Below are 23,948 nucleotides of genomic sequence, written 5' to 3' on the forward strand. Positions count from 1 at the left end.
GCGAGGGGGCCGGGCGTCGTCGGAGCGCGCCAAGCGCCGCCCCTCGGCTCCGCCAAGCGCCGCAGCTGGCTGGCTGGTTGGCTGGCTGCTGGCTGGCTGGGCCATGGTGGAGCAAGCCGACGACGCGCCGCTGCTCTTCTGGGCCGAGGGCCCGGCCGTCTCCCTCCCGGAGCCCGGCGAGCCCGGCGGCTGGGGGGGCTCCTGCTCCGGCGTCAAGGGGGAGGCAGCCGGCGGCGGTGGCGGCCTCGGCGGGCGCCTCCAGGAGCAGGAAGGAGCCGAGCAGGTGGAGGAGGACCAGATCTTGGCCGTGTTCGTGGTAACCTTCGATCCCCGCACGGGTAAGGGCTGCTTGCAGCGGAATCGCTTAGGGGTGCCCTAGACAGATCTCTCTTTCCCACCCGTGGAGGAGGAAGGGAATCGGATTTGCACCCAGTTCCCCCCCCCCCCCCTTGGCAGCCCGGGTTGCGCGTGATGGTGGGCGCCTTTACAGCAGCAAGACCTTAACAGGAGCTTGTGTGTGTGTATGTGTTTGTGTGTGTGTTTTCTCCCCCTTTGGATTACTTTCTGGCAGAACCGAGTTTCTCTGACCATGCACAAAGGGCACTCCCCTCGCCCTCCTTTAAGCTGCTGCTGCAGATCGGCATACACCTTCCCAGGAAGGAAACCAACCGGTAGGTTGGCATTAGGGATGTGTCATCTCTCCCTACTGCCTTGTGATGCCCAGAGATATCAGCCATGAATTCTTGGGCAGGGAAGGTGACTTGCACCTGTTTGCTTTTCCATCAGGCTTTTCCTAATGGAAAACTTAATAGTGTCTCCACCCACTGTGAGTCACGGGTGCCCTTGTCCGTTGAAGGTGAAAGGTCTGGTTGGTTGTAAGCAGACAAGGGAGGCAGGTGGGGCCTGGCTGAGGGCAAACTGAGGCTAGTGGGACCCAGTTGAGCAGCATCCCCCTCTAAAGGCACCTTTTGCCACACAGGTATCCCTCGGAAGACATCCCCAGATGATGGAAGGGGATAGAGTCATATGCTGTCTACCCACTGCGTTCAGAGAGGCCCTGTTGGAAGCAGTAGGGCCTGCACCATTGACCCTTGACCTCTCAAACTGCAACTTCAGGGTACCACTCCAGGGACTTAGCCCAAAGCATTTGGATGCCTAGTGTGAAAAATACACATGGTCCCCCCTTCCCCACTGGTGCATCCATGAACATGAGGCATGATTCTCTGGGACATTTTCCAGTGGAAGTGTCATTGAATTGCACAAGTTTTCTGGTGGAGCTGTCCCAAGAGGACTTCCTACCGGTAGTACCCTTAGATGCCCAGGTTTGTCTGTCCGTCTCCGCTGCTCTTAATGGCAGACATGAAGGGATTTCTCTCTCTCCATCTCCCATAATACTTGAGTATGGGATTACTCAATTACATTGATGGGTGTTGATTATGGATGGACAGAAAGGGTGTATCGCTTCTCACTACGTATCTTAACTTGCAACCAGGGTAACCAATGGTATCCTTCAGATATTGGTGGACTACAACTCCCACCATCCACAGCCATTGGCCATGCTGCCTGGGACTGATGAGATTTGTAGTCCAGCATCATCTGGAAGCACAGCGCTGCCTTACACAATGCGCTGCCACAAAATGTAGCAATGGGCTGTGGGCTTGTTTAGGTAGCTTTTGGGGAGGATCAAACAAATTCACAGAGGAAGACGGGTCTTACTAGCCATTATAGCTAAACGGAGCCATACTGTTCTGAGGCAATATGCCATAGACCAAATAACAAGGGAGGGCTGTTGCCTTCAAACCCTGCTTGTGGGCTTCCCAAAGGTGTCTTATTGGCCACTCTGGGAAGCAGAATGATGGACTAGATGGGCCTTGGGTCAGATGCAGCAGGTCTCCCATTGCATTCTCACCTGCGAAGTTGAAGATATGTTTTCTGTTATGTTCTGTATGAACGTTACCAATTGGGAGTAGTTGGAAGGACGTTCCTCTTAAGCAGATATAGTATGAAACCTGTTAGAGTTCACCAGCGTGCTTGCAAAACCCTTCCCTGTAACCAGAAGGGTCCTTTCCCTTCCACTGAAATGGGTAAATTTTGTTGTTGCCCATTGGAAAGGTTGTGGAGTGCCAGCAATAGTTTGTCTTGTTTGCAAATGTGCCCATTGGAACAAAAGGGTTGGCAACCCTTTGTGTTAAAATGAGAGATTCGTGGCGTCAGAAAGCTCCCAAATGCTATTGATCCTGGATGTCCTGCTCTTAAACTCTAACTGTACAGTACAAGGATTGTTTGTAGTTACTTGGTTGGTGGGGAGAAAAATACTCTGCACATGCTTAAAGGCATTGCCGCATATTCCTGGAGTTACCTTTGCTTTTGAACATTAACAGGAAGAATTAAGCCCAACAAGAATTAAGCCCACTTTGCTTATAAAGATAAGCAAAACTGAGTACAATTTTCACTATGAAGTTTCTGCAGCGTTAACCTTTTTGGAGTGGCTCAGTATTTCCTCGTTTCTTGTGTTGTGTCCTTTACCTACATCCTGTTGCATGAACATGTGGCAGGTTTTCAACAGTTTAAACAAGTTCTTTGGAAATACAGTATATGCAATATGGGGGGGCGTTGTTTTGTTAAATTGTTTCCTGCTTTTTCACTGGAGGTTACTGAAGGCAGCTAACAACAATAATGCAATGCAATATATTAAAAACAGATAAGAAATAGCTGTGAAATACACCATTAAAAACAAGAGAGGTAAGAAACAGTCATTTTAAAAAACTAGTGAAAACCAATTTCCGTATATTCACAACCCCGCTTGTAGTCCAAAAGCCTGTTTAAGTAAAAAAACATTTTGTCTAAATAAAAAAGATAACAATAAAGCTACTGCAAGATAGGGTGACAGCTGCCAGCTTGTCTTTAAAAGAGGATTAGATAAAACTCATGGAGCATAAGTCTATCAGTGTCTACTAGCCAGGTTGGTCATGTTATGGGGAGGCAGTATGAATACCAGTTTCTGGAAACTTCAGGTGGGGAGACTGCAGTTGCACTCAGCTTCTGCTTGCAGGCATCGTATGGGCATCTGCCAGGTGAAAACAGTGATAAGCTTTTGGCCCTTTCTAACATGGCTCTTAAGCTCTTATTTAGCCTTTTTAGGCCTTCCTAAAATGACCTAAAGCGGGTGGTGCTGTGAGTTAAACCACAGAACCTAGGGCTTTCTGATCAGAAGGTTGGCGGTTCGAATTCCTGTGACGGGGTGAGCTCCCGTTGCTCGGTCCCAGCTCCTGCCCACCTAGCAGTTCGAAAGCACGTCAAAGTGCAAGTAGATAAATAGGTACCGCTCCGGCGGGAAAGTAAACGGCGTTTCCGTGCGCTGCTCTGGTTCGCCAGAAGCGGCTTAGTCATGCTGGCCACATGACCCGGAAGCTGTACGCCGGCTCCCTCGGCCAGTAATGCGAGATGAGCCCCACAGCCCCAGATTCGGACACGACTGGACCTAATCGTCAGGGGTCCCTTTACCTTTAAAATGACCTGGGTATCCTACAATTGCAGTCCTACAATTCTGCTTGTATGGAATAAAGTCCTATTGAACTTGAGCAAAAACGCTAAAGGATTGGGCTGCGTGCCAGCTGATTCTTTTCCCAGAGTAACCTGTAGCATTGACTGATGCCACACTCGCCTTCAACAAGTTAGTTCAAGAAGCTTATATCTTCTTTGGTCCCAATTCAGGTATTGATGGATCACCTCTCTGCCCACACTCAGCTAAGGCAGTTTACATACATGCATCCAGTTCTGTCTTAGCCACTTGAGTTGGCCTTGCTTGAAAGACTGTGGAGTGGCTTCTTGTTTTTGTGAAGCTCAATAATTAATGCTTCGCTTGAAGGGCACTTAACTTCAAGGGGTTTTTTAAATGCCTTGCAAATTCCCAAGCCATGTGGTGCAAAGTCTGCTGAGTTGATTATGAAACCTGTAATGAAAAGGTCATGGATAGGTATGTGGTGACTTGTTAGTTTGTCCTTAGGATGTTGTTTCCGGTGGTGTCTGCATGGCTGCTGTGTTGGGGGTGGGTTAGGGAAAGGAGAAGTACTTGCAAAAGGAGCATAGTGGTCTCCATTCCTCCTGTTTGGTGAGGCTGCCTTTTCTCTCCCTCTGTGTTGGAAGTGCTTGGAGGGTGACTTCAGACTTCATATGTATTCAGTGGTATGCATCTGTTCATTGAACTCATTAAGAGATTTCTATACCTTTACCAAAAATGATCACTGATTGCAAAGATAATATTGAAAAAACATAATGCTTAATAAACAGAAACCTTGAAGCAGTTACTGTAAATTACATAATTAATAATATCATAACAATGATTTAATCCACCACCCTCTAAAAGTCCAGCAAAAGAACTGGGTTTTTACCTGGCACCTAAAATAATGTAAGGTTGGGGTGAGATGTACTTCATTGGGGAGGTTGTTCTATAGGTTTGGGGCCACCACCAAAAGGGCTCTTCCTTTTCTAAGGAAGCAGACATATTTGCACTATTATCAGGGTCTACATATTTTAACTTGGCATTCTAGCCAGTAATAGCTGCTGTTTGCCACTGATCCCTTCCCCTCTCTGTTCTTGGAAACTTCAGGCATGTGTCAGTTATGGTCACATTGTCCTTAGCGAGGGACAACATCTGGGATCCTTGGGCATCTTGGCATGGCCTGTGCTTGATATCTGTCCCAGGCACTTCTTATTTCCCCCCTCCCCAGTTTGGTCCTCCCAAGCAGTGCCTGGTAGCTGAATCTAGCCACCATTTTAATTTCCCACAACGTATTGGGGAAGGCTTGCAGCTCAGTGACAGAACATCTGTCTTGCATCCAGAAGGCCCCAGGTTCAGTTACTGGCATCTCCAGGTAGGGCTGGGAATCCGTCCTGTCTCAAACCTTGGAGAGCTGCTTCTAGTCATTGTAGGCAGCACTGAGCTATATGAACCAATGGTCGGATCTCAGTACAGTCGTACCTCGGATCCCGAATGCCTTGCGACTCAAACATTTTGGCTCCCGATTGCCACAAACCCGGAAGCGAGTGTTCCGGTTTGCAAACGTTCTTTGGAACCCGAACATCCGTTTCGGAATCCGCACTTTGGTTTCAGAATGTTTCGGAAGTCAAATGGACTTCCGGAATGGATTCTGTTCGACTTCCGAGGTACCACTGTATAAGGCATCTTCCCGTGTTGCTGTATTCTCCTGCAACTTTGTCCACATCTTTTTGCCCCTCTGTTGCCTCTCTTGAGTTTTGGCTGCAAGTCTGTCCTTGAGATGTCTTGGAAGAAATGGTGGAGTCATCTGTTGGTCATTTATGAATGCAGACAGGCTCACTGACAGTACCAGCCTCAACCAGACTACAGTGAGGAGTGGGTTTTTGTCTGTTTCTGTTTTTGCTATCCATGGGTTACGCACTAGTGAAAAATTCAAATTACAGTTTACGGATTTATGTCTACTTGCACAAACAGTCAAGCCGCAGTGCTGTCCAAATATGCAAATATAAATGCATTTAAAAGTACAAGGAAGTTATAGTAAGATGTTAATTCTAGATATTAAAAAATGAAATGATTAATGACGAAACAGTAGCTTAAATATCACACAGGCTAAGATAGCAGTTTTAAATAGAAACACCATGCACTGTTTTCTCACATCCCCTCATGTGACAAAGTTCTTTTGCCTCTTATTCTGTAGAAAGAAGCGAACGAAAACATCAGCAGACTCTCTCTTTCTCCCCCCCCCCTTTCCCCTTACCGGTTCCGTTATTTGTGAATGTTGAGGAATGGGAGGAAGTAAAGCCTGGATTGCCTCGCTAATATTTCCCTGACCACAAATTTGCAGTTCTAATCTTGGGGCTGTCCAAGTTCTGCTTTTGGGCTCGATTGAAAGTCTTCCTGATGTCAAAATTAGTCACTTTGTGGAGGACGTTCCTTATCTCCCGCAAACACGGCGCTGTCAATTGACATCTGCGGCTACTATTCGCGATGACTGTGGCCACGTTCGCAGCGAACATTTCCCGGAGTGGTTTGGCACTCAGTCCTTCTTTGCGGAGACCTCTGAGAACTCTGCAGCTCTGTCCAGGGGACAGGGGTCCCCTCGCAACTCTCAGCACCCGTAACAAACTACAGCTCCTAGGATTATTCGAGGGAAGCCATGACTGCTTAAAGCGTGTAACTGTGTGGGTATGAACGTGTCTGAGGCAGCACAAATACCAGTTACAGGTGAACTGCAGTGGGAGAGGACTGTTGTGCTCCTGTCCAAGATCTAGACCTCTTCCCTTGGGGTAGAACTTTCAGTGATACCCAAATTCCCGCCGCTTAAACTGCCTTGTTTAGTTGTGGGAAGCGTTTTTCTTTCCCCATAGTGTCAGCACGTCTGTAGCTCTTATGAATACGGTATGGAATGCACTTGTGCCAGGGTTGTGGGCAGGGTGGATAAAAATCAATTATTTTTAAATAAAATTGGAATTTTTTGTTTAAATCAGATTTTTTTTTTGTTTAAATCAGATTTTTTAAAATTTAAATCAGATTTTTTTTTTGTTTAAATCAGATTTTTTTTTAATTTAAATCAGATTTTTAAAATAAAATGCTTTTGGAGGAAAAATATTTCTAAAGATAGTTCTCTATTTAAGTTACATTATAGTCCAAAGGTTATTCATCAGGAAATAAGGATTTGTTTTAAGTTTTTCATGTGTGCTAAAACTCAGTTTAAGTTTTTTTAAAAAAACAAAAACAAAAAAAAAGTTTAACTACACAAGTAAACAAACATGGATACATATGCTATAATGTTACCGCTTTAGTTAAATAAATTGTTTATTAAGGAAATGATTATTTTTCTCTTTCCAATAAAGTACAGCAGAAAAGTTGTCCAAATACAAACAGTTCACTTATTAAACCTCACAATAATTTCATAATTATCTCTCTATGTATTTCTAATCGTATAACCAAATCAGTAGTTTTTGATATAACTGTATTATTCCAAAAATGAAACCTTCCTCTGGTTGTAAATATTAAGATTATACCAGCAAGTATGAGTCTTTTTGTAAAGGGAGAGGGGGGGGGGATTTAAATCAAGTCTTACTGACTAGCGATTTAAATCAAATCCACCCTGGTTGTGGGAGTAATTTATGGGTGCATCTCCTCAGCGATGCGCATGCCACTCCATTTTGTAAATACTGTTGTTTTAGCTTTATCGTTGTGTGTGCATTCCGCGGAACGCAAGGGAGAGGGAAAAGCTGAAACAGGGAAGGGAAAAGGTTTAACTGGGAACTTGTCTGCACTTCACATTTAAATCGGTATCATACCACTTGTGGGAAGCCAAGGGTCAAGACTGTATAAAGGGGCGTGATAAGGTTTCAAATGTATAGTGCAGGTGTGATCCAGATATTTGCTGTTTATGGGAAGAGTGCAGAAGCACCTCTCTTCCCCGCCCAGAAGAAATAACTACGCAGTGACCCCTGTTCTTCCTTTACCTGAGTCCGCTGTTAGACAGAATGAAGCAGTCGCCTCAGGCGGTTGATTCTGGAAGTTATGAAAAGGCAGCAAATTGTTCACTATTTAATTTATTATTACTGTATTTTCACTGCCAGGGGAGAAATGGGAGAGGCGTTTGTGGACTTTTCTGCTTGCGGTGCCAAAACGTCTTGATTGGCTTTGTGGTGCTTGTGCGCTTTGACTGGAAACAGGGGGGCACCATTCACTGCTTGGACTTGGGTTGCAAAATGTCTTGGGTTGGTTCCGTCTGGGTCAGCTTCAGCCTATATTGGACTGTGGCTTGGCCAGATGTGGGGGTCTGGAAGACCTTATTAGACCCTTGTGCTCAAGTTCCCTCCTGCTGATTGATGCTTTGCTGTTACTGACACCAGGTATTGGTCAATTTCATGGAGCAGCTATAAAAACAGAAAAGGACCAAGGGATTCCTCAGCCTCCCATCATTGTGGTTTCCCTTTCAATGCTGCCATGTGCAGGGCTGGAGAATAATGCATAATAGCAAAGCCTCTCTACCTTCAAATCTCTATGGTAGCATACCATATATTGTTGCACTGCTTGGCTGACATATGCCATTGAACATGCAATAAGAACATAAGAGCCTGCTGGATCAGGCCAGAGCCCATCTAGCCCAGCATCCTGCTCTCATAGTAGCCAACCAGATACCTATGAGAAGCCTGCAAGCACGGCCTGGGTACAAGGGCACTTTTCTCTCCTATGGTTTCCAGCAACTATTATTTCATTGAGTTTGTGACTCCTGGACTCAGGGTTTGGGCGAACAGTTGTTTTGAGGAGCAGTCCTGTTCTGTCGCAAAGGCAATAGATTATTTCAGCCGCATCCCAAGTGTGAGTCCTGAGGAGTCTCACACCCAACCTCCTCTCCCTTTTCTCTCTCAAGGCTCTCCTGGTTTGCAGGCACGTGAAACCATGGTTTGCCTGTTTGGACAAAAACCAGGAAACTATGATTTGCAAGAAACCCAAATAGGACGTGATTAATCTCCAGACATGGGGCGGGGGGGGGGGGAGCAAACACACTGGCCTGATGCCCGCTTGTGTGATGTCCAAACTATATTTTGGTTTTATGTTAGAACAGCCCTAGGGTTACTTATCCTGTCTCAGTGAAGGTGATGGGGAAACTGCCAGAAGAGCATTTCTAATAATCTAGCTTTTATGAACAGGGTTCAAATGAGGGAGCGAGGGTGTGGGTTCAGTGATCCCGTCCCGTCCCACCACCCTCAAATGACCCCCCCCCAAAAAAAACCCAGCACCCTCATTCTTGTTTCAAACAGCTGCGTCCTCCTCAAAGCAAACAAAACGAATGACTTAGGAGGCTTCTAATTAAAGCACTGAGCTTGCTTGACACAGCACACTTCTTCCTGCTTGGCATGTTATATATCACGCACACACGCACACAGGGTGTGACTTGGTGAGAGAATGCCTTTTCCAGAGGAGGCTGACCATCTGTTAGGAGCCATTAGCCAAACCTACCTGCGTCTGCCAGGCAAGGGCTGCTTCAGCACCTTGCTCCATGAGCGTGAAATGGGTGACGTGGCAAGAAAAATGTGCGTCTGGTCGGGTTGGTGGGGAGAGATACAAATCAGTTGGGCAAGACAAAGAGCAAACAAAGGAGTGACTTCATGTGAGCCTGCGGGGGGGGGGGGGGAGAGCAGGAAAGGGATAAATGTTTCCCAAGCATTGGGCATGCTATTTTTCAGGATTGGGGCGGGGGGGGGGAGGTCTACTGTATCCAGCACTTCCTGGTCTTTAATGCCCAGGCTGCTTGTTTGTTCACTTGATTCCATTTATGAGAACTGGAATTTCTGCTGGATTGTCTGTAAATTTGGTTCTTTGATATTTTTATTGTTTTGGTTTATTGGGGTGTTGGTATGTATTATTATTTTTTTAAATGTTGTGTTATGTACCGTCTTGGGAGCCTTCAGGTTGAGCGGTGGAATACAAATTGAAACAAGGGAATAAATGGTTTATAGGTTTGGTCACCCAGTTCCAATTCTAGCTGTCTTCACCTGTTGAACTGGTGCAGTTAAAGCACCAGTTTTGGACAGATTACTATAAGAGGGGGAGTACAGTGGTACCTCGGGTTACAGCCGCTTCAGGTTGCAGACACTTCAGGTTACAGACTCCGCTAACCCGGAAATAGTACCTTGGGTTAAGAACTTTGCTTCAGGATGAGAATAGAATTCACGCGGCGGCAGCGGGAGGCCCCATTAGCTAAATTGGTACCTCAGGTGAAGAACAGTTTCAGGTTAAGAACGGACCTCCAGAACGAATTAAGTTCTTAACCCGAGGTACCACTGTATAGTATACCTATACCACTTCGTCTCTCATACCCCCCCCCCTTGCGGGATAAAAAAAATCCACACCTCTGTAATCAAGATCAGGTTTTCATTTATAGTTAAACAGAAAGGATGAGAGTGCCAGAACTTGAACCCATAGCATGCAGAGATGCGGCTTAAGTGGTTTAACAAGTTGCCACCACACCCCTGTTTAGCATCAGTATTCTTCCTTCCTTCCTACCTCCCTATCCTGTTCCTTGTGTTTGTTCTGCTTAAGACAAACACAAATTTGGAGGCAAGATATGCTCCAGGCAGCTGAGCATTTCATCCTAGCAAACAAGCTCTTCTCTCCGCTTCCCACACCCAGCTGTTCATCTCCTCGGAAAACTGGTGAAACTCCCAGCGATACAGAGTCTGGGAAGCTCACTGGAGAACCTTGGGTCATTTGCTTTCTCTGCCTCTCAGCCTAACCTACCTTGCAGAGCAATGTTACAAACTCAGGTATACCATTTTTTTCCTTGTATAAGATGCCCCCTATTTTTTGGGACTCAAAATTAAGAAAATGCACTATGCACTATCCATGTATAAGACGACCCCTTATATTAAACTTAAAAAAATTAGGGAAAAATATACACGTAGTCATACATGGAAAAATATGGTATGAGCTAATTCCCAAATGGCACCTTAAACTCTAATTAATGTCACTACAATGGAAGGCAACTCTCTTTTTTGCAGTTTATTATTATTATTACTACTATTTATTATTCATTTCATTTCTGTATCGCTTTATATTTTAAAGAAAAAACCTCAAAGTGGTTTACAACACATTCAAACATCAAATAAACCAATCCGGAATAAAACAAATTCAAGCTCCCAGGAAAATATTTCAGATTCTTCTCTAAGTGACATTTTGCCTTCCCCATATCTATTTACCTTCTTAATTTATAGAGTTGCCCCATAGCAGAAGTACCCTAGGAAGCCAGTGTGGTGTAGTGGTTAGAGTGTCGGACTAGGACCTGGGAGATCAGGGTTCAAATCCCCACTCAGTCATGAGGCGTCACAGCCTCCTTACCAGGGTTGTTGTAGGGGTTAACGGGGGAGGGGGGGAGGAAAAGGTAAAATATAAATGCTATAAATAAGCTCTTCTGCTTACCTGCTGGGGGGGGGGCAGCCAGATAGAGATGTCAGCCGCCGACCAGGGATCCAGAGATCTCAACTTGGTCGCAATTGGACCTGCGCCACTTGCAAAACGTGCCTGGCCCCTGGCTAATTTCTAACACTGTTGTGGGGATTAAACAAGGTGGGGGAGAACGTTGAACATCACCTTGAGCTCCTTGAAGGAGAAGGTGGGATATCAAGGATACATAAATAAACTCCCATCTAGAGATGTAAAATTTCCGGAAATTTGAAGCTTGGAAAAAAAAAAACGTGCCCCCCCCGGAAAAAAACGGAACTTTTCGGGAAAATTGAAAAAATGCTATATTAGCACTTCTTTTTTCTTTTTGAGATTGAAAGTCATTCTGTTACTTTAGAAACATAAAATATTAACTATGGTCAATTTTAATGGGCATAAAATTACCACAACTAGCATATTAAAAATATAGTGTATCCAAACAATTATTACAAACAGAATTTACTTTTAAAATAATATTTATTTGTATTTGTAACAAATGGAGCAACCATCTCCTGAACTGTTTACTAGTTTATGTGGAACAAAAAAAAAACTCCACAAAACAATTTTTAGAAATCCAGAAGTAACAATCATTCATATTTCCTCTCCACAGTATTAAAAAAAAAACATTCTCATAAAGAGAACTGAAGAAGGAAGTGGGACTAAGTTTCAGTGAATGGGCATGAAATTTAATCAGAATCATTTTCTGAGCTGTAATTAAGTATATACTTTCAGGCCCTTTTTGTTGCTCTATATTTTCTTCCAGTGCTTTGAGGCCTAGTGAAGAGGGACAGAACCAATGCATACCACACGCATGCAAAAACAAAACTGAAACCTTTTTCTTTTCGGGGGCCAACAGCACCTCCTAAAGGAAGAAATGTATCTTGTTCTTGCATTGGCGAGTTCAGTTTGTAACCTAGGACTTGCATGTCCTCACAGAAATTAGAATAATCTGATACCATACATATTTTTTAGAAATGATTTATAAAATATTTGAAGCCCTTATCTTAAAATATTTTATTCATCATGTTAAAATAAAACATTCCATAATCTATTTTCCCCCCATTTTTCTGAAAAAAAACAAAAAAGGCTTCAGGGAAAAAATGGGGGGGGGGACAGAATTTTTCTGGGTTTTTTCTGGGCCTTCACATCTCTACTCCCATCATCCCCGACCTATTTGCCAATGCTGACAGGGGCTGACGGGAGTTGGATTCCAGTAGCATCTGGATTGCCACAGGTTTCCCACCCCAGAATTATACCAGTGTATTTTGTTGTAAAAGGGGGAATCTGAAGGAGGCCGCTTGCTTGAGGTGAGGCACAGCTTCTCAAGTGAAGTAGTTAGATACCAGGATGAAAGATGATGCATGTTAAACAGGCAGCTCTTGGGGGGGAAAGAGAATGTGGTTTCTGTAATAATAATTTTCTGCTGCCTACTAAGTTAAGACAGCTGAATGTATGAAGCTTTGCTTTCTGTGAAGCAAATAATATTGCTTAACTAGGCACAGGGCTTACTCAGGCTCCTGAAGGAACATGATAGGCAACGCTTGATTTCAGCAGCTAAATATAATTTTATTGATCGGTGTTTGCGCATGCAATGAGAAATTTCTATATAAAACACAACCCGATTGGCAACAACATATGTAATAGCGAGGCTATTGACGTCTTTGTGGGCTTGATAGCTTTTCCAATGTACGGATCCCAGTGGATACAGGGTTGGGTTTTATTTTTTTAGGGCAGAGGATTGGAACAGGGAAAATAAAGTTGTTACTTATGGGGGCCTAGAATCTAAGCTTGTCATTTCTGCCCATCTGAGATAAACTACCTGCAATCATCAGCTAAAATTTACAACAGATGTAGTGGGTGCTTTTCAGGGGGGTTTTCCCCACCCTTTGCTATGCTGATCGTGTTTCACCTTGAAAAGCATTGAGTGTGGCAGCGTCTATTTTGAGGAGCAGCCTCCTCAGTCTCTCTTGAAGAAAAAAATGCAGTGTTTTTTGGTGGAGCTAGGTTTCGTGAGAGGCAATCTTCGGTCAAAGTCACCCTTGTGACTAAGTTCACCCAGGTGTGGTGTGGAAAGCCAGTCTGATACCATGGTTAAGGGTATGAAATCATGACCATGGAGACCTAAGTTCAAATTCCAAATCAGATGTCATGGACCAATTTGATGCAGAAGAGTGGTGGGAGGCAACAGTTGAGGACCCCCCCCCAAGGGAAGAAGACTCGGAGCCTGGGGAGTGGTGGTGGGACAGCGATTAGTGGGCAGAGGGCAAAGAGGGAGCAGACTGGGAAGAGGAGGTGCCAGAAGCTGAAGAGGTAACAGGACTTAGTGAGCAGGAAGAGGCTGAGGCAGAAGCAGAGGATGGAGATAAGGGGGGGGGGGGCCAAGAGCCAGAGCTGCTGAGGAGTCACAGGTGTCTCCCTCTCCTGCTGCAACTAGCTTCCCCCCCCCTTCCCCCTTGGTCTCCCAGAACCAGAAGAGGCATGAATAGGGTTGAGAAGTTGGCTTCACACAGGCACAGTTTCAGATTTCATGGGGGAAACCCTGGAGAGGAGGGGGGCTTAGGCACCTGTGGGGAGACAGGGACCTGCAGTCTCCTCAGCTGCTTCATGGGGGCAAGTGTTGCGTTCCGAATGCAACATGGAAAACTGGACTCTGAGAAAATCACCACTGTGTGGGGTTTGCATGTGTGCAAGTGAGAATGGGATTGGGGGGGGGGAGAGACTGAGCTCTTGACCAGCAAGGCTCTGAGACAGAGTGAGAGAGGAAAAAGTCTCCCTCCACCCTCGACCCAGGCTCTTTTATTAAAACAAAGGGAGAACGTACAGAATTCAAACTAGCCGATCAGATTCACCCAACACACCTCAAGGAGTCTTCACGTGGTAGGCTCAGGTAAACAAAGACTTTCATGAGAGACCCAAGAAACTTCCCACACATTCCCACACATCAAAAGACAAGATACCTGGTACATCAAAGGATGGGATAGATGGCTAGGAACAGGAAAGTCATAAAGATAGCAGGAAAGTAAGATCTAACATCCTAACCCTAAACAATAAAATAAAAAATTCCTTCCAGTAGCACCTTAGAGACCAACTAAGTTTGTTCTTGGTATGAGCTTTCGTGTGCATGCACACTTCTTCAGATACACTGAAACTACTGGTTTCAGTGCTACTGGTTTCAGTGCTACTGGAAGGAGTTTTTTATTTTATTTTGTTTTGACTATGGCAGACCAACACGGCTACCTACCTGTAATCCTAACCCTAAAACCAAATTGTTTACCAACTTCCGAGACTGATCAGGCAATTTCCCCTCTAATGGTAAGAGCAAGGTGCTATCTAAAGTTCAAAGGAATGCTGCCAAATGGGCCGCAGCATCTGGCCTCAGCAAGCCACAACTTAGAACGTGACCTGCCTGCTTAGAAAGACTGGCAGAGAGTGCAAAGCCCTATGGGAAGACGCACAGCCTTGTGGGATTTTATCAGAAACTTATGCTTTATGAAATCAGGCCCAGTAATGATATGATTCATATCACATAATTCCTCATCGTAATCCCCAGGTGATTGCCACAGGCAAGACCGACCAGAGATGAGTTGGCTGTGCTCATTAGGCCTGGCACTCCTGTGCAGACCCTGGTTTTTTTTTTTTTTTTGCTGATAAAGAGTCGACTCCAACTTGCTCAGTGTGCTTTACTGCTGGCTGGCTCCTGTCATGACACGTGGAGCTCACTGGGTGACCTTGGGCCGGATCACTTTCTCAGCCAAACCTACCGCACTGGGTGGTTGTGAGGATGGCATGAGCTCCTCCGATGAAGGGCTGTAATCGGTAAAGATAACTAAAAGGACAAGGCTGAAAGGAAAGGGGATAAGGCTCAGGGGAGGCACAGATTTTAAGGAGGGGCTATAACTCAGAGGGTTGAGCAGAGACAGGTTTTCCACGTGGAAGATCCATGGCATCTCCAGTTGAAAAGGATCAAGTCCCAAGTCTCTTTGCTTCAGCCCCTGGAGAGTTGTCAGAGATAACACAGTTGCACCAGATGGACTTATACAAACATCTTAACCCCACTTTTCAGCTGAGAAAGGGCTCCCAAAGTGCCTTTCAAATAGCTCTGTTAAATCAGCTCCTGCCCCCAGACTTGCAGTCTAAAAGACGTGACACAAGAGGAAAAGGGATTTGGCAGCAGGGGGAGGGAATGGGAGCTCAGGCATTATATCTTAGTTACAGAGTGCTTGTAAGGACCAGCTGCAATGGAAGGGAAAGAGGCAAAACCTGCTCTTCTTTCAGCTGAGCCGATGGACTGGCTCTGCTTCCCGTCTCTCTCTCTGTGCTTTAGCGTCTGCTTGGATTTGAGAGGCTGGTGTGGGACTGCCGAGCTGAGGAGCAGTTTGCCATTCGTAGCCTCTTCTTCCTCCCCACGGCTAGCAGAATTAATGACCTGGCACTGACCGTTGTATGCATGTCTGCATAATACGTTCGGGCCAATTTGCCTTGGTGTTTGTATCCAGGTGTGTGTTCATGCTGCGTTCTGCCCCCTGCTCCACAGGTAACATGGTTGAGTGGTGTTTGCCGCAAGACATTGACCTGGAAGGCGTCGAGTTCAAATCCATGGCCAGTGGGTCCCATAAAGTTCAGTCGGATTTCATGTGAGTGTACGAAACGTCCCCAGGGTCCTGCTTGTGCTGTTCAATTGTGCGTATCCTTCCATTGTCCAGAAAGCACACGGCACAGACTGCCCCTGATTAAATGGACAAGGCGGTTACCATTGTAGACTAACAGGGTATATTTGTTATATAATCATTTATTTGTTGAATTTATACCCCACACTTACTCCCCTGTTTGAGTGATTATTGCAAGGCGGGGTGGGGGTGGGGAGGTTTGCTCTGTGCACAGATACACACTTCGCCCCTACCATCGCCCCGGTTGATGCAGATGGAGTTACCCCTTGGGGGGCGGCCCATTAGTTGTGAGCAGAGCCAGAGCTGATGACGGGGAGAGCCCAGAGACCAAAGTGTTCTGGATTAACTAGCCCAGAATAAAGACTGCCCTCCTCCAACTCTCATCATGGTGCTCTCAAATTAGAATTCCTAGTCCTGGGCAGGCCTGCTCTGAAGTAAGGCCAACTTGGTTTCGTGGAGCAACTCCCAGAGAACTATGCAGATGGATTTATTTTCTTTTAGCACAACAGACCAATCCAGTTGCTGTTCTGGAAAGCAAGCAAATGTGATTCGCGTCCAAATTCAGTATGTCTTTAGTGCACACAAATGCGTATCTAGAAAAACCATAGAATTGTAGAGTTGGGAGAAACTCTGAGGGTTATCTAGTCGAATCCCCTGCAATCCAGGAAGCACCCTGTCTCCCCCACCCAATCTGCCTATTTATTCCCATTCCGCCCCATCTTCCTTTCCAGTTACTTCCGGAAAGGCCTTTGCTTCGGCTTGGCCTGTTTCGCCAACATGCCTGTGGAGAGCGAGTTAGAGCGCGGCGCTCGGATGAAGTCTGTGGGGATTCTTTCTCCTTCCTACACCCTGCTATACCGATACATGCATTTCCTGGAGAACCAGGTCAGGTACGTTATTAGAAAAAGGGAGCATGGGAGGGAGGTTGTCACTGGACCATAAAGGGAGGAATGTTTGGTTCGTGCTGGAATACCTTGGTGGCTTTTCTGGGATGGTTTCAGATGTGACTTGGATGACCCGCTTTGCCGAGTCATTTTCCAGCTGGGACGTGTGGAAGTCAGACCACCTCTGTTGTCTTTCAGGCCCTTGTTGAATGAAGACTCTCCCCTTTCCAACTAGCCTCCCAAGTGGATGTTGTTAACCAAGTTGGTATATGTACTGAACTTGAAACAGGTGAAACTCGAAAAATTAGAATATCGTGGAAAAGTCCATTTATGTAAGCAATTGTTTTCATTAGCTACTGGAGTTTAATATATGAGATAGACTCATGACATGCAAAGCGAGATATGCCAATCTTTTGCTTGTTATAATTGTGGTGATTATGGCGCACAGCTGATGAAAACCGCAAAGTTGAAATTGTTAATTTGGGGTTCTCATCAGCTGTACACCATAATCGTCACAATTATAACAAATAAAGGCTTGACATACCTCACTTTGCATGTCATGAGTCTATCTCATATATTAGTTTCACCTTTTAAGTTGAATTACTGAAAGATATGAACCTTTCCACAATATTCTAATTTTTCGAGTTTCACCTGTATATGTAATTGTAGTTTTAAAGGTTTTACGCCCAATGCCTTTTTTGCTTTTAAAAATGCAGTCATTTTGACTGTTTTTTCTGTTTGCAATGCGCTCTTGTTGCATTGCAAACCACTGCAAGGTGCCTCATAGGAAGCGATTCGTAAGTGCAATTAATAACGGCACTGAAAAGACACACGCATGGAGGCTGGATGCAACTGTTTAGGCCACCGGGTGGTGTGTGCTGAAGCATGGAAGCTGTTCTGCATCAGGAGCTGTGTGGGGAGTGTGCTGTTTCACTCAGGTACTGCCTTTTCGGCTTCCCGTAGGCATCTGGTTGCTCCCTGTGAGAACAGCAGGTTCTTCCTGTGTTCTTAAAGGAAAGGAATCATGTGATTCCACCAAAGAGCCAGAACTGGCAAGAGGGACCAGCAGGTTCCACTGATGCAAAACTGATAGCGTTGGCTTGTAAATGGAGGGTTGTTCTCTGATTACCCTTTGTAATTTGCTTTTCTGCTTGCCTTACAGACATCAGCTGGAGATGCCAGGGCATTACTCTCACCTGGAGGCATTTTATGATGACAAGAAAGGGGTCCTCCCTGCTGGCACTCTTGTTTCCCAGCAAACTGTCCACTGGCTGCCTTCCATCCACAGATACATGTACCCAGAGATGAAGGTGAGAAATAGGCTGCGGTTATTGATCTTCGCATGAAGGCAGAGCGTGCCAGTGATCCACACTGGTCAGATTCCACGAAGTAGCTTTAGCTAGTGGCCAAGATGGATCTCTGGAGACCTCTTGCATTCTGTGACAGTATAGGGCATGAAACTTAATTTTTGCAAATTTCTTCATTGTGTTTTTGGATGTTAGTAATTCAAAGCTGACATTGTGTTTGTGACTGGGCACATTTAGCTTGGTAAGTCTTATGTTGGTTGAAGAAGCACATAAACTGCTTTTGGAAAACCGAATAATTTTAGTTTTGCCTTCTGAAGATGTCGTGTACTGCTAAATAAATAAATAATAATAATAATAATAATAATTAATATATACAACTGTAAGTACTTGGCAATCATTTTTTAATGATTTCTCTGCAATTTTGCACATATTTTACTTACCAAGCAAAACCAAATTATATTAATTTAACCAAAATATCTTGAATTCCCAAGTCAGGTTACAACTTTTTAGCAGCCCTCATTTTGGGAGTTTGAAAGTTGGAAAATTCAGTGCACCCTATTCTGACAGTATCACCCAGTTTACTGCTCTAATGCACAACCAGGAGTAGAGCAGGTGTTCTACAGAAAAGTGTTTTTATTTGTTTGTTGTTCCATTTTTATCCACCTGGAGAGAGCCAGTGTGGTGTAGTGGTTAAGAGCAGTAGACTCGTAATCTGGGGAACCGGGTTCGCGTCTCCGCTCCTCCACATGCAGCTGCTGGGTGACCTTGGGCTAGCCGCTAGTCACACTTCTCTGAAGTCTCTCAGCCCCACTCACCTCACAGAGTGTTTGTTGTGGAGGAGGAAGGGAAAGGAGAATGTTAGCCGCTTTGAGACTCCTTCGGGTAGTGATAAAGCGGGATATCAAATCCAAACTCTTCTTCTTCTTCTTCTTCTTCTTCTTCTTCTTCTTCTTCTTCTTCACCTCCATCTCCTCCTCCAAAGAGTTCAGGTACATGAATCCTCTCCCCTTCCGCAATGTACTCTCACAACCTTGTGTGTTAGGATAAGCCGAGAGAGAGCGTGTTGGCCCAAGGTTGCAAAGTGAGCTGTGTGGTTCATTGTTTCTGTTCGCCCAAAAGGATAGAAGTTTCTGGACATTCGAAGCTCCAGGGTACATCTCCTCCCCTTTCTCGGACCTGTTGTCTGTTTTTAGCAGTCATCACCTCAGCAGCAAAAATTGGAGCCATCTTGTTTCTGTTTTGTTGCTAATTCCCTGCCCCGTTTTGTTTTGTTTTTACCTGGCTGCAGATCACACACCCTGCAGGCTGTATGTCTCAATTCATTAAGTTCTTTGGCGAGCAGATCCTGACTCTCTGGAAGTTCGCCTTGCTTCGGAAACGCATTTTGATATTTTCCCCACCTCCTGTTGGGGTGGTCTGCTATAGAGGTACGTAGAAAATGGGAGATGTGGTCCGTGTTATCAAATCACGCACGGTGAAAGTTTCCCCCCTCCGCTGTTTGTTTGCTTGGGGTGTTTCTTTCTTGCACCAGCAGATTCCAAAGTGGTGTATGAAACCTTGAATAAAACATAATTCACATGAGATATTGCTGCCGGTTTGAGACAGCAAACGCAAAACAACAAAATGCAGCGAGAGAAAAAGAAATGCCTGCACCCAGAACAAAATAGGGCAGCATTTCAAACAACCTGAACGCTAATCCGCAGGTTGTCAAATCTGACAACCTATTCAACCCTCTGGTTTCAGATAGTACATGGTAGGCCAGGACACGAATTTCCATGGCCTTCTAGAGGCTATGCTGGTTCATTTACCCAGAGCAAAAGCCTCCTGGGATGCTTAGTTTGGTCAGAACGGAGTACTGTATATAATTCCAGAGTTAACAATCAATACATTACTACTGGTAAATGAGCCACCACAGCTGCTAGAGGGCCATGAAAATTTGTGTCCTGGGCTTTTTAGACTCATCTACTCATGTGCTATCTGAAACCAGTAAAAAATCATAAATCATAAAAACAGACCAGTAAAATACGGAGGTCAGAAGGGAGGGTGTTGATAGTCCGCCATCTTGCCTCCTCCACTCCCAGCAGCGTCTATCTGAAACCATTGGTTGCCAGATGTGGTTTTTTCCCCCAGCTCTCCTAACCCTTGTTAGTATATATATATATATTACAGTGCAACCCTTTGCCTACTCAGCAGTAAGTCGCATCGAGTTCAGTGGGACTTACTGCCAGGTAAGTGGGTATATGATTGCAGCCTTATTCTGACACCTCTTGGTTGAGTTTTGGGCATAATGGTCAGGGGGGAACCAAGCACATTTTCTGTGCTCCGTAGGTGAGAAAGTATTGCCGTTCATTCATCATATAAATCTTAGCTGAGTCCTTGATCTTAGTTGGTACGCTGTGTCTTGTGGAAAGGATCTTCTTACTGATAACTCATAAATTGTTTCATATAAAGAACTCTCCTGTTTTTAAAAACCAACAAGAGTTAAAAAAAAAAAAGATTTGATGATAAGACAAAAATAGGATTTGGATTTTTTTGGTGCCTGTTTGCTCATGAGGGCAGCTGTTTCACAAACGATGAGTGCCTCTACATGGCTGTTTGTTTATAGACTTGGTGTTGCCTGTGCATGCAAGATTTGCATCCACACAACATTGTCCTCATCAAAATGCTGTCCCATACACGCACACACACACCCAAAGTTTTAATCCAGATGTACAGTTTCTGCCGAAAATCCAGTGGGTTACAAATAAACAAAAAGGAAACATTGAATCTGTATTAAAGGCAAGGGAGCAGGGATATGGGTTAGCATTTTGATGAAGACAATGCCATGTCTTCTCTCTGCCCTTGTCTGCAGTTTATTGCTGCTGCTGCCTTGCCAATGTCTCCTTGCCTGGAATCGGTGGGACTGTTCCCGAGTCCAAGCCTTTCTTCTACGTCAACGTGGCTGACATTGAAATGCTGGAGACGGAAGTGTCGTATGTGGCCTGTAAGTACGAAGCACCCCATGCAAGCGGTGGGGGGATCAGTCCTCCAGGCCTCTCTAGCCTAGCCCTCAGTACTCTTCCCGAGGCCACGCCCCTTCCTGGCCCTGCTCTGCACCCTCCACTGCCGCTTTGCCTGGCTGGAACAGGCACCTTAACTGTGACATTGAGTCTTGCTTGCCTGGATGAATGATGGAAAGAAGAGCATGCATGCATAGGACATGCATAGGAGCCTCTGGCTTTTGTGTGCTTGAAAGGTAGCCTGCTGTACAACAGTAGTAAGACCCACATCCATTGCTCCACCCACTTTCCCTTCTGGCCCTGCCAACCATTGGAATGTGACCACCAGAAGATTTCCCATGATGCAGTGCAGCCGAGGTTGAAAAAGGTTCCTCACACCTTTTCTATAGGCACGTGTTTGCTTGCTTTGTCACCCCGAAAATTCTGCAGCTCTGCTTGTGCAAGGGTTTGGGCTGAAGTCAAGAAGAAACTGTTATGTACAGTATTATTATTATTATTATTAGCAATTAATAATTAATAATTAATGGTATATTCTTCATCCGTAGATTTCAGGGCAGTTCACAACATAAAATTACAAAATTTAAAATACAAAAAACGTAATAAAAATAGGAACAACAACAAACCAAGAATCCCCCCTCCCACAACACAGTTAAAATTGGATGCCAGTCAGCCAAAGGCTTGGTTGAAGAGGAATGTTTTCGCCTGGCACCTAAAGGGGTATAATGAAGGTTCCAGGGGGGAGCATTCCAACAACGCGGAGCCACTGCAGAAAAGGCCTGTTCTCGTGGTGCTACCCTCCAGCCCCCTCGCGGAGTCTTGCCTTAACAGTGGGTACCTAAGGGATCATGGGCAGCATCCAGCAGTTTTCTTGGACTGTGCTGTTTCATTGTGTGTGTAGGAGGTTGCCTGTTTTTGGATGCTTTGTGGCAAAGTGGCATACAAATAAACTGATGGTTAGGAATAATCGATTTCACTAACGTAGACTGGACCCAACCCGTTCTCTTCCTCTGTTTCCGGCAGGCACAACGGAAAAAATCTTTGAGGAGAAGCGGGATCTCTACGACGTCTACGTGGACAACCAGAATGTGAAGACCCACCACGAGCATCTGCAGCCGCTCCTGAAAATTAACAGCGCCGACAAAGAAAAGTACCGGAGGCTTAATGATCAGAGGTAGCAGCAGCAGAAGCTTTCCCTGGTGGATTCTCCCCATGGCTTGAGTGTGGGGCCATGTTTACGGATTATCCCCAACTTCTGAGCACTTCATCCATATGTGGCCTTGGAGGTCTCTGGGATGATCCGTCTTAAGACCAGGAATGTGAAAATTAATTATGAAAAAGAACGCACCAAGTGTCAAAATTAAATAGTGTGCTTTTCTGAACTTAGCTGCAGACTTCCACCAAATACTCATCTGTTTGCTGTAGTTCAGTGATGGAGAAACTTCATCAGCTTGAGGGCCAAATTTCCTCATGCACAACCTTCAGGGGGCAGCATGCAGGTAATTGGCTAGAGATAAAAGTGGGTGGAGACACAGGTATCTTCATCCTCCATCCATGTATCTCCATCCTTTGCACTCAGGCCTAAGGTCCCCCACTTACGCTGTAGTTGAGCGTTTGGCCTTGATCATCTTGGGGCAAGTTGGGATATAGGGAAAGAGATGGTTGGTCCCCTAGATATATAAGGCCCTCAAGCTCTTCAGAGCTTTGTAGATCAATGGCATCACTTGGAGTTGGCTTTGGAAGTCTCTAGAGGAGTCATTCGAGAGGCAGCAGTTTTGATGTGACAGTTGTGTTTCCCTGTCATTCAGACAGATGCTGATGTACTCCCAGGAAGTGGATGGAGACTGCAGTTCTTGTGAAGAGGACCTTTTTGTCCTGTGAGTTGTTCATGTGGGATTCTTCAGAGCAGGGGTGGGCAGTAGGTGGCATGGGATTTACTGGTAGTGATACAAGGGAGATTTGTGGCAGATCACCACTGGTTTGGGGCTCCCAGTTGTTTAGCAATAGTGGCAACAAAAGGGAATCAGCACCCAGTTTTCCCCCAAGCTATACTGGTTTTTGTATGGGTGGGAGGACGGTAAGGCCTATGGAATTCTGGAACTCAAAACGAAATTCCGGGGCTCAAAATCATCTCGTTCTGTTTTTGCAGTACATTCCTGTTGGTGGTTCTGGCAGTCCTAGTAAAAAATAGAGCCTAAAGGTCTGCGTATCTCTACTTATTTCATTCCCCCCCCATTTTTTTAAAAGTAAGATTTCATCAAAACTTTTCCTAATACATTACAATAAAAAAAAACCCACAAATCTAAACCAAAACAAAGAAAAAAGAAGGCTGGCGTAGGATATCAAAGAGGGGTGCTGGATCTGCTTTGGGCTTCACACATCTCCATTTCGCATTATTCCTGAAGGTTCTTCATGGAGCAGAACAATCGGATATTCCAGACGCTGATGGAGGTGTCAGCCAGCCAGGACAAGACCTTGACAGCTGACCACGCCCGAGGAATGGGCTTGGACCCCCAAGGCGACCGTAGCTTCCTCATGGACCTACTGGAAGTCTATGGCATTGATGTCATGCTGGTCATTGATAACCCTTGTTGTACATAAAGCAGAGAGCGGCGGCAGCGGCGGCAGAGCAGGAGACGGAGAACACAACAAGTGCGAGAGGACGGCAGCGACTTGTTACCAAGACTACTGGAAGCACCAGGGCAGCCTTGCAGGAACTCACCACAACTTGAATCGTGAAGGATTGCCTTTTATTTATGAGAACCCTCTACAGAAAGTGTTATTTATATCCCTCCCCCCCCCCACACACACTTTTAACCATCGCTCTTGGAGATAACTTAAGTTGTGGCTTCTCTCTTCCAGGACAGACTGCGCAGTCATACTGCCCCTCATTGTGTTCTGTAAAACTGATAGTCTGCTTCCTTCCTTCCCTTCCTCCCTGCCTGCTCTTAAACAACCCAGCACATGCTGTTGTGAGAGCCTAAATTTGTGTGGGTGGGGAAAGCACTTTACTCTCAAGGGGACCAACCTGATATTTTTTTTACACTGCTTTGAGCCTTTGTGATTTGTGTAGTTGACCTCCCCCATCAGATTTCCTTTGTGTTCTCTTATAGCGTGCACAGTCCTATCCCAGTGGG

General features: G+C 45.3%; 1 protein-coding gene across 1 annotated transcript; it reads left to right on the top strand.

Moving 5' to 3' along the window:
- Positions 1-48: 48 nt before the first annotated feature.
- DENND11 (DENN domain containing 11) lies at positions 49-23,610 on the top strand. The gene is made up of 9 exons (XM_033163360.1): positions 49-338; positions 15,492-15,591; positions 16,356-16,514; positions 17,671-17,818; positions 19,104-19,242; positions 20,667-20,798; positions 21,835-21,985; positions 22,620-22,688; positions 23,217-23,610. Exons 1-9 carry the CDS (start codon positions 104-106, stop codon positions 23,410-23,412), a joined length of 1,329 nt encoding a protein of 442 aa, XP_033019251.1. The 5' UTR covers positions 49-103; the 3' UTR covers positions 23,413-23,610.
- Positions 23,611-23,948: the final 338 nt, after the last annotated feature.

This window comes from Lacerta agilis, chromosome 10 (assembly GCF_009819535.1).
Source record: "Lacerta agilis isolate rLacAgi1 chromosome 10, rLacAgi1.pri, whole genome shotgun sequence".
Classification (NCBI taxonomy): domain Eukaryota; kingdom Metazoa; phylum Chordata; class Lepidosauria; order Squamata; family Lacertidae; genus Lacerta; species Lacerta agilis.

Coding starts and splice junctions, on each gene's coding strand:
- DENND11 (XM_033163360.1), top strand. CDS start 104: ATGGTGGAGCAAGCCGACGACGCGCCGCTGCTCTTCTGGGCCGAGGGC. Junction 339..15,491: donor AACCTTCGATCCCCGCACGG/GTAAGGGCTGCT, acceptor CCTGCTCCACAG/GTAACATGGTTGAGTGGTGT. Junction 16,515..17,670: donor TTCCTGGAGAACCAGGTCAG/GTACGTTATTAG, acceptor CTTGCCTTACAG/ACATCAGCTGGAGATGCCAG.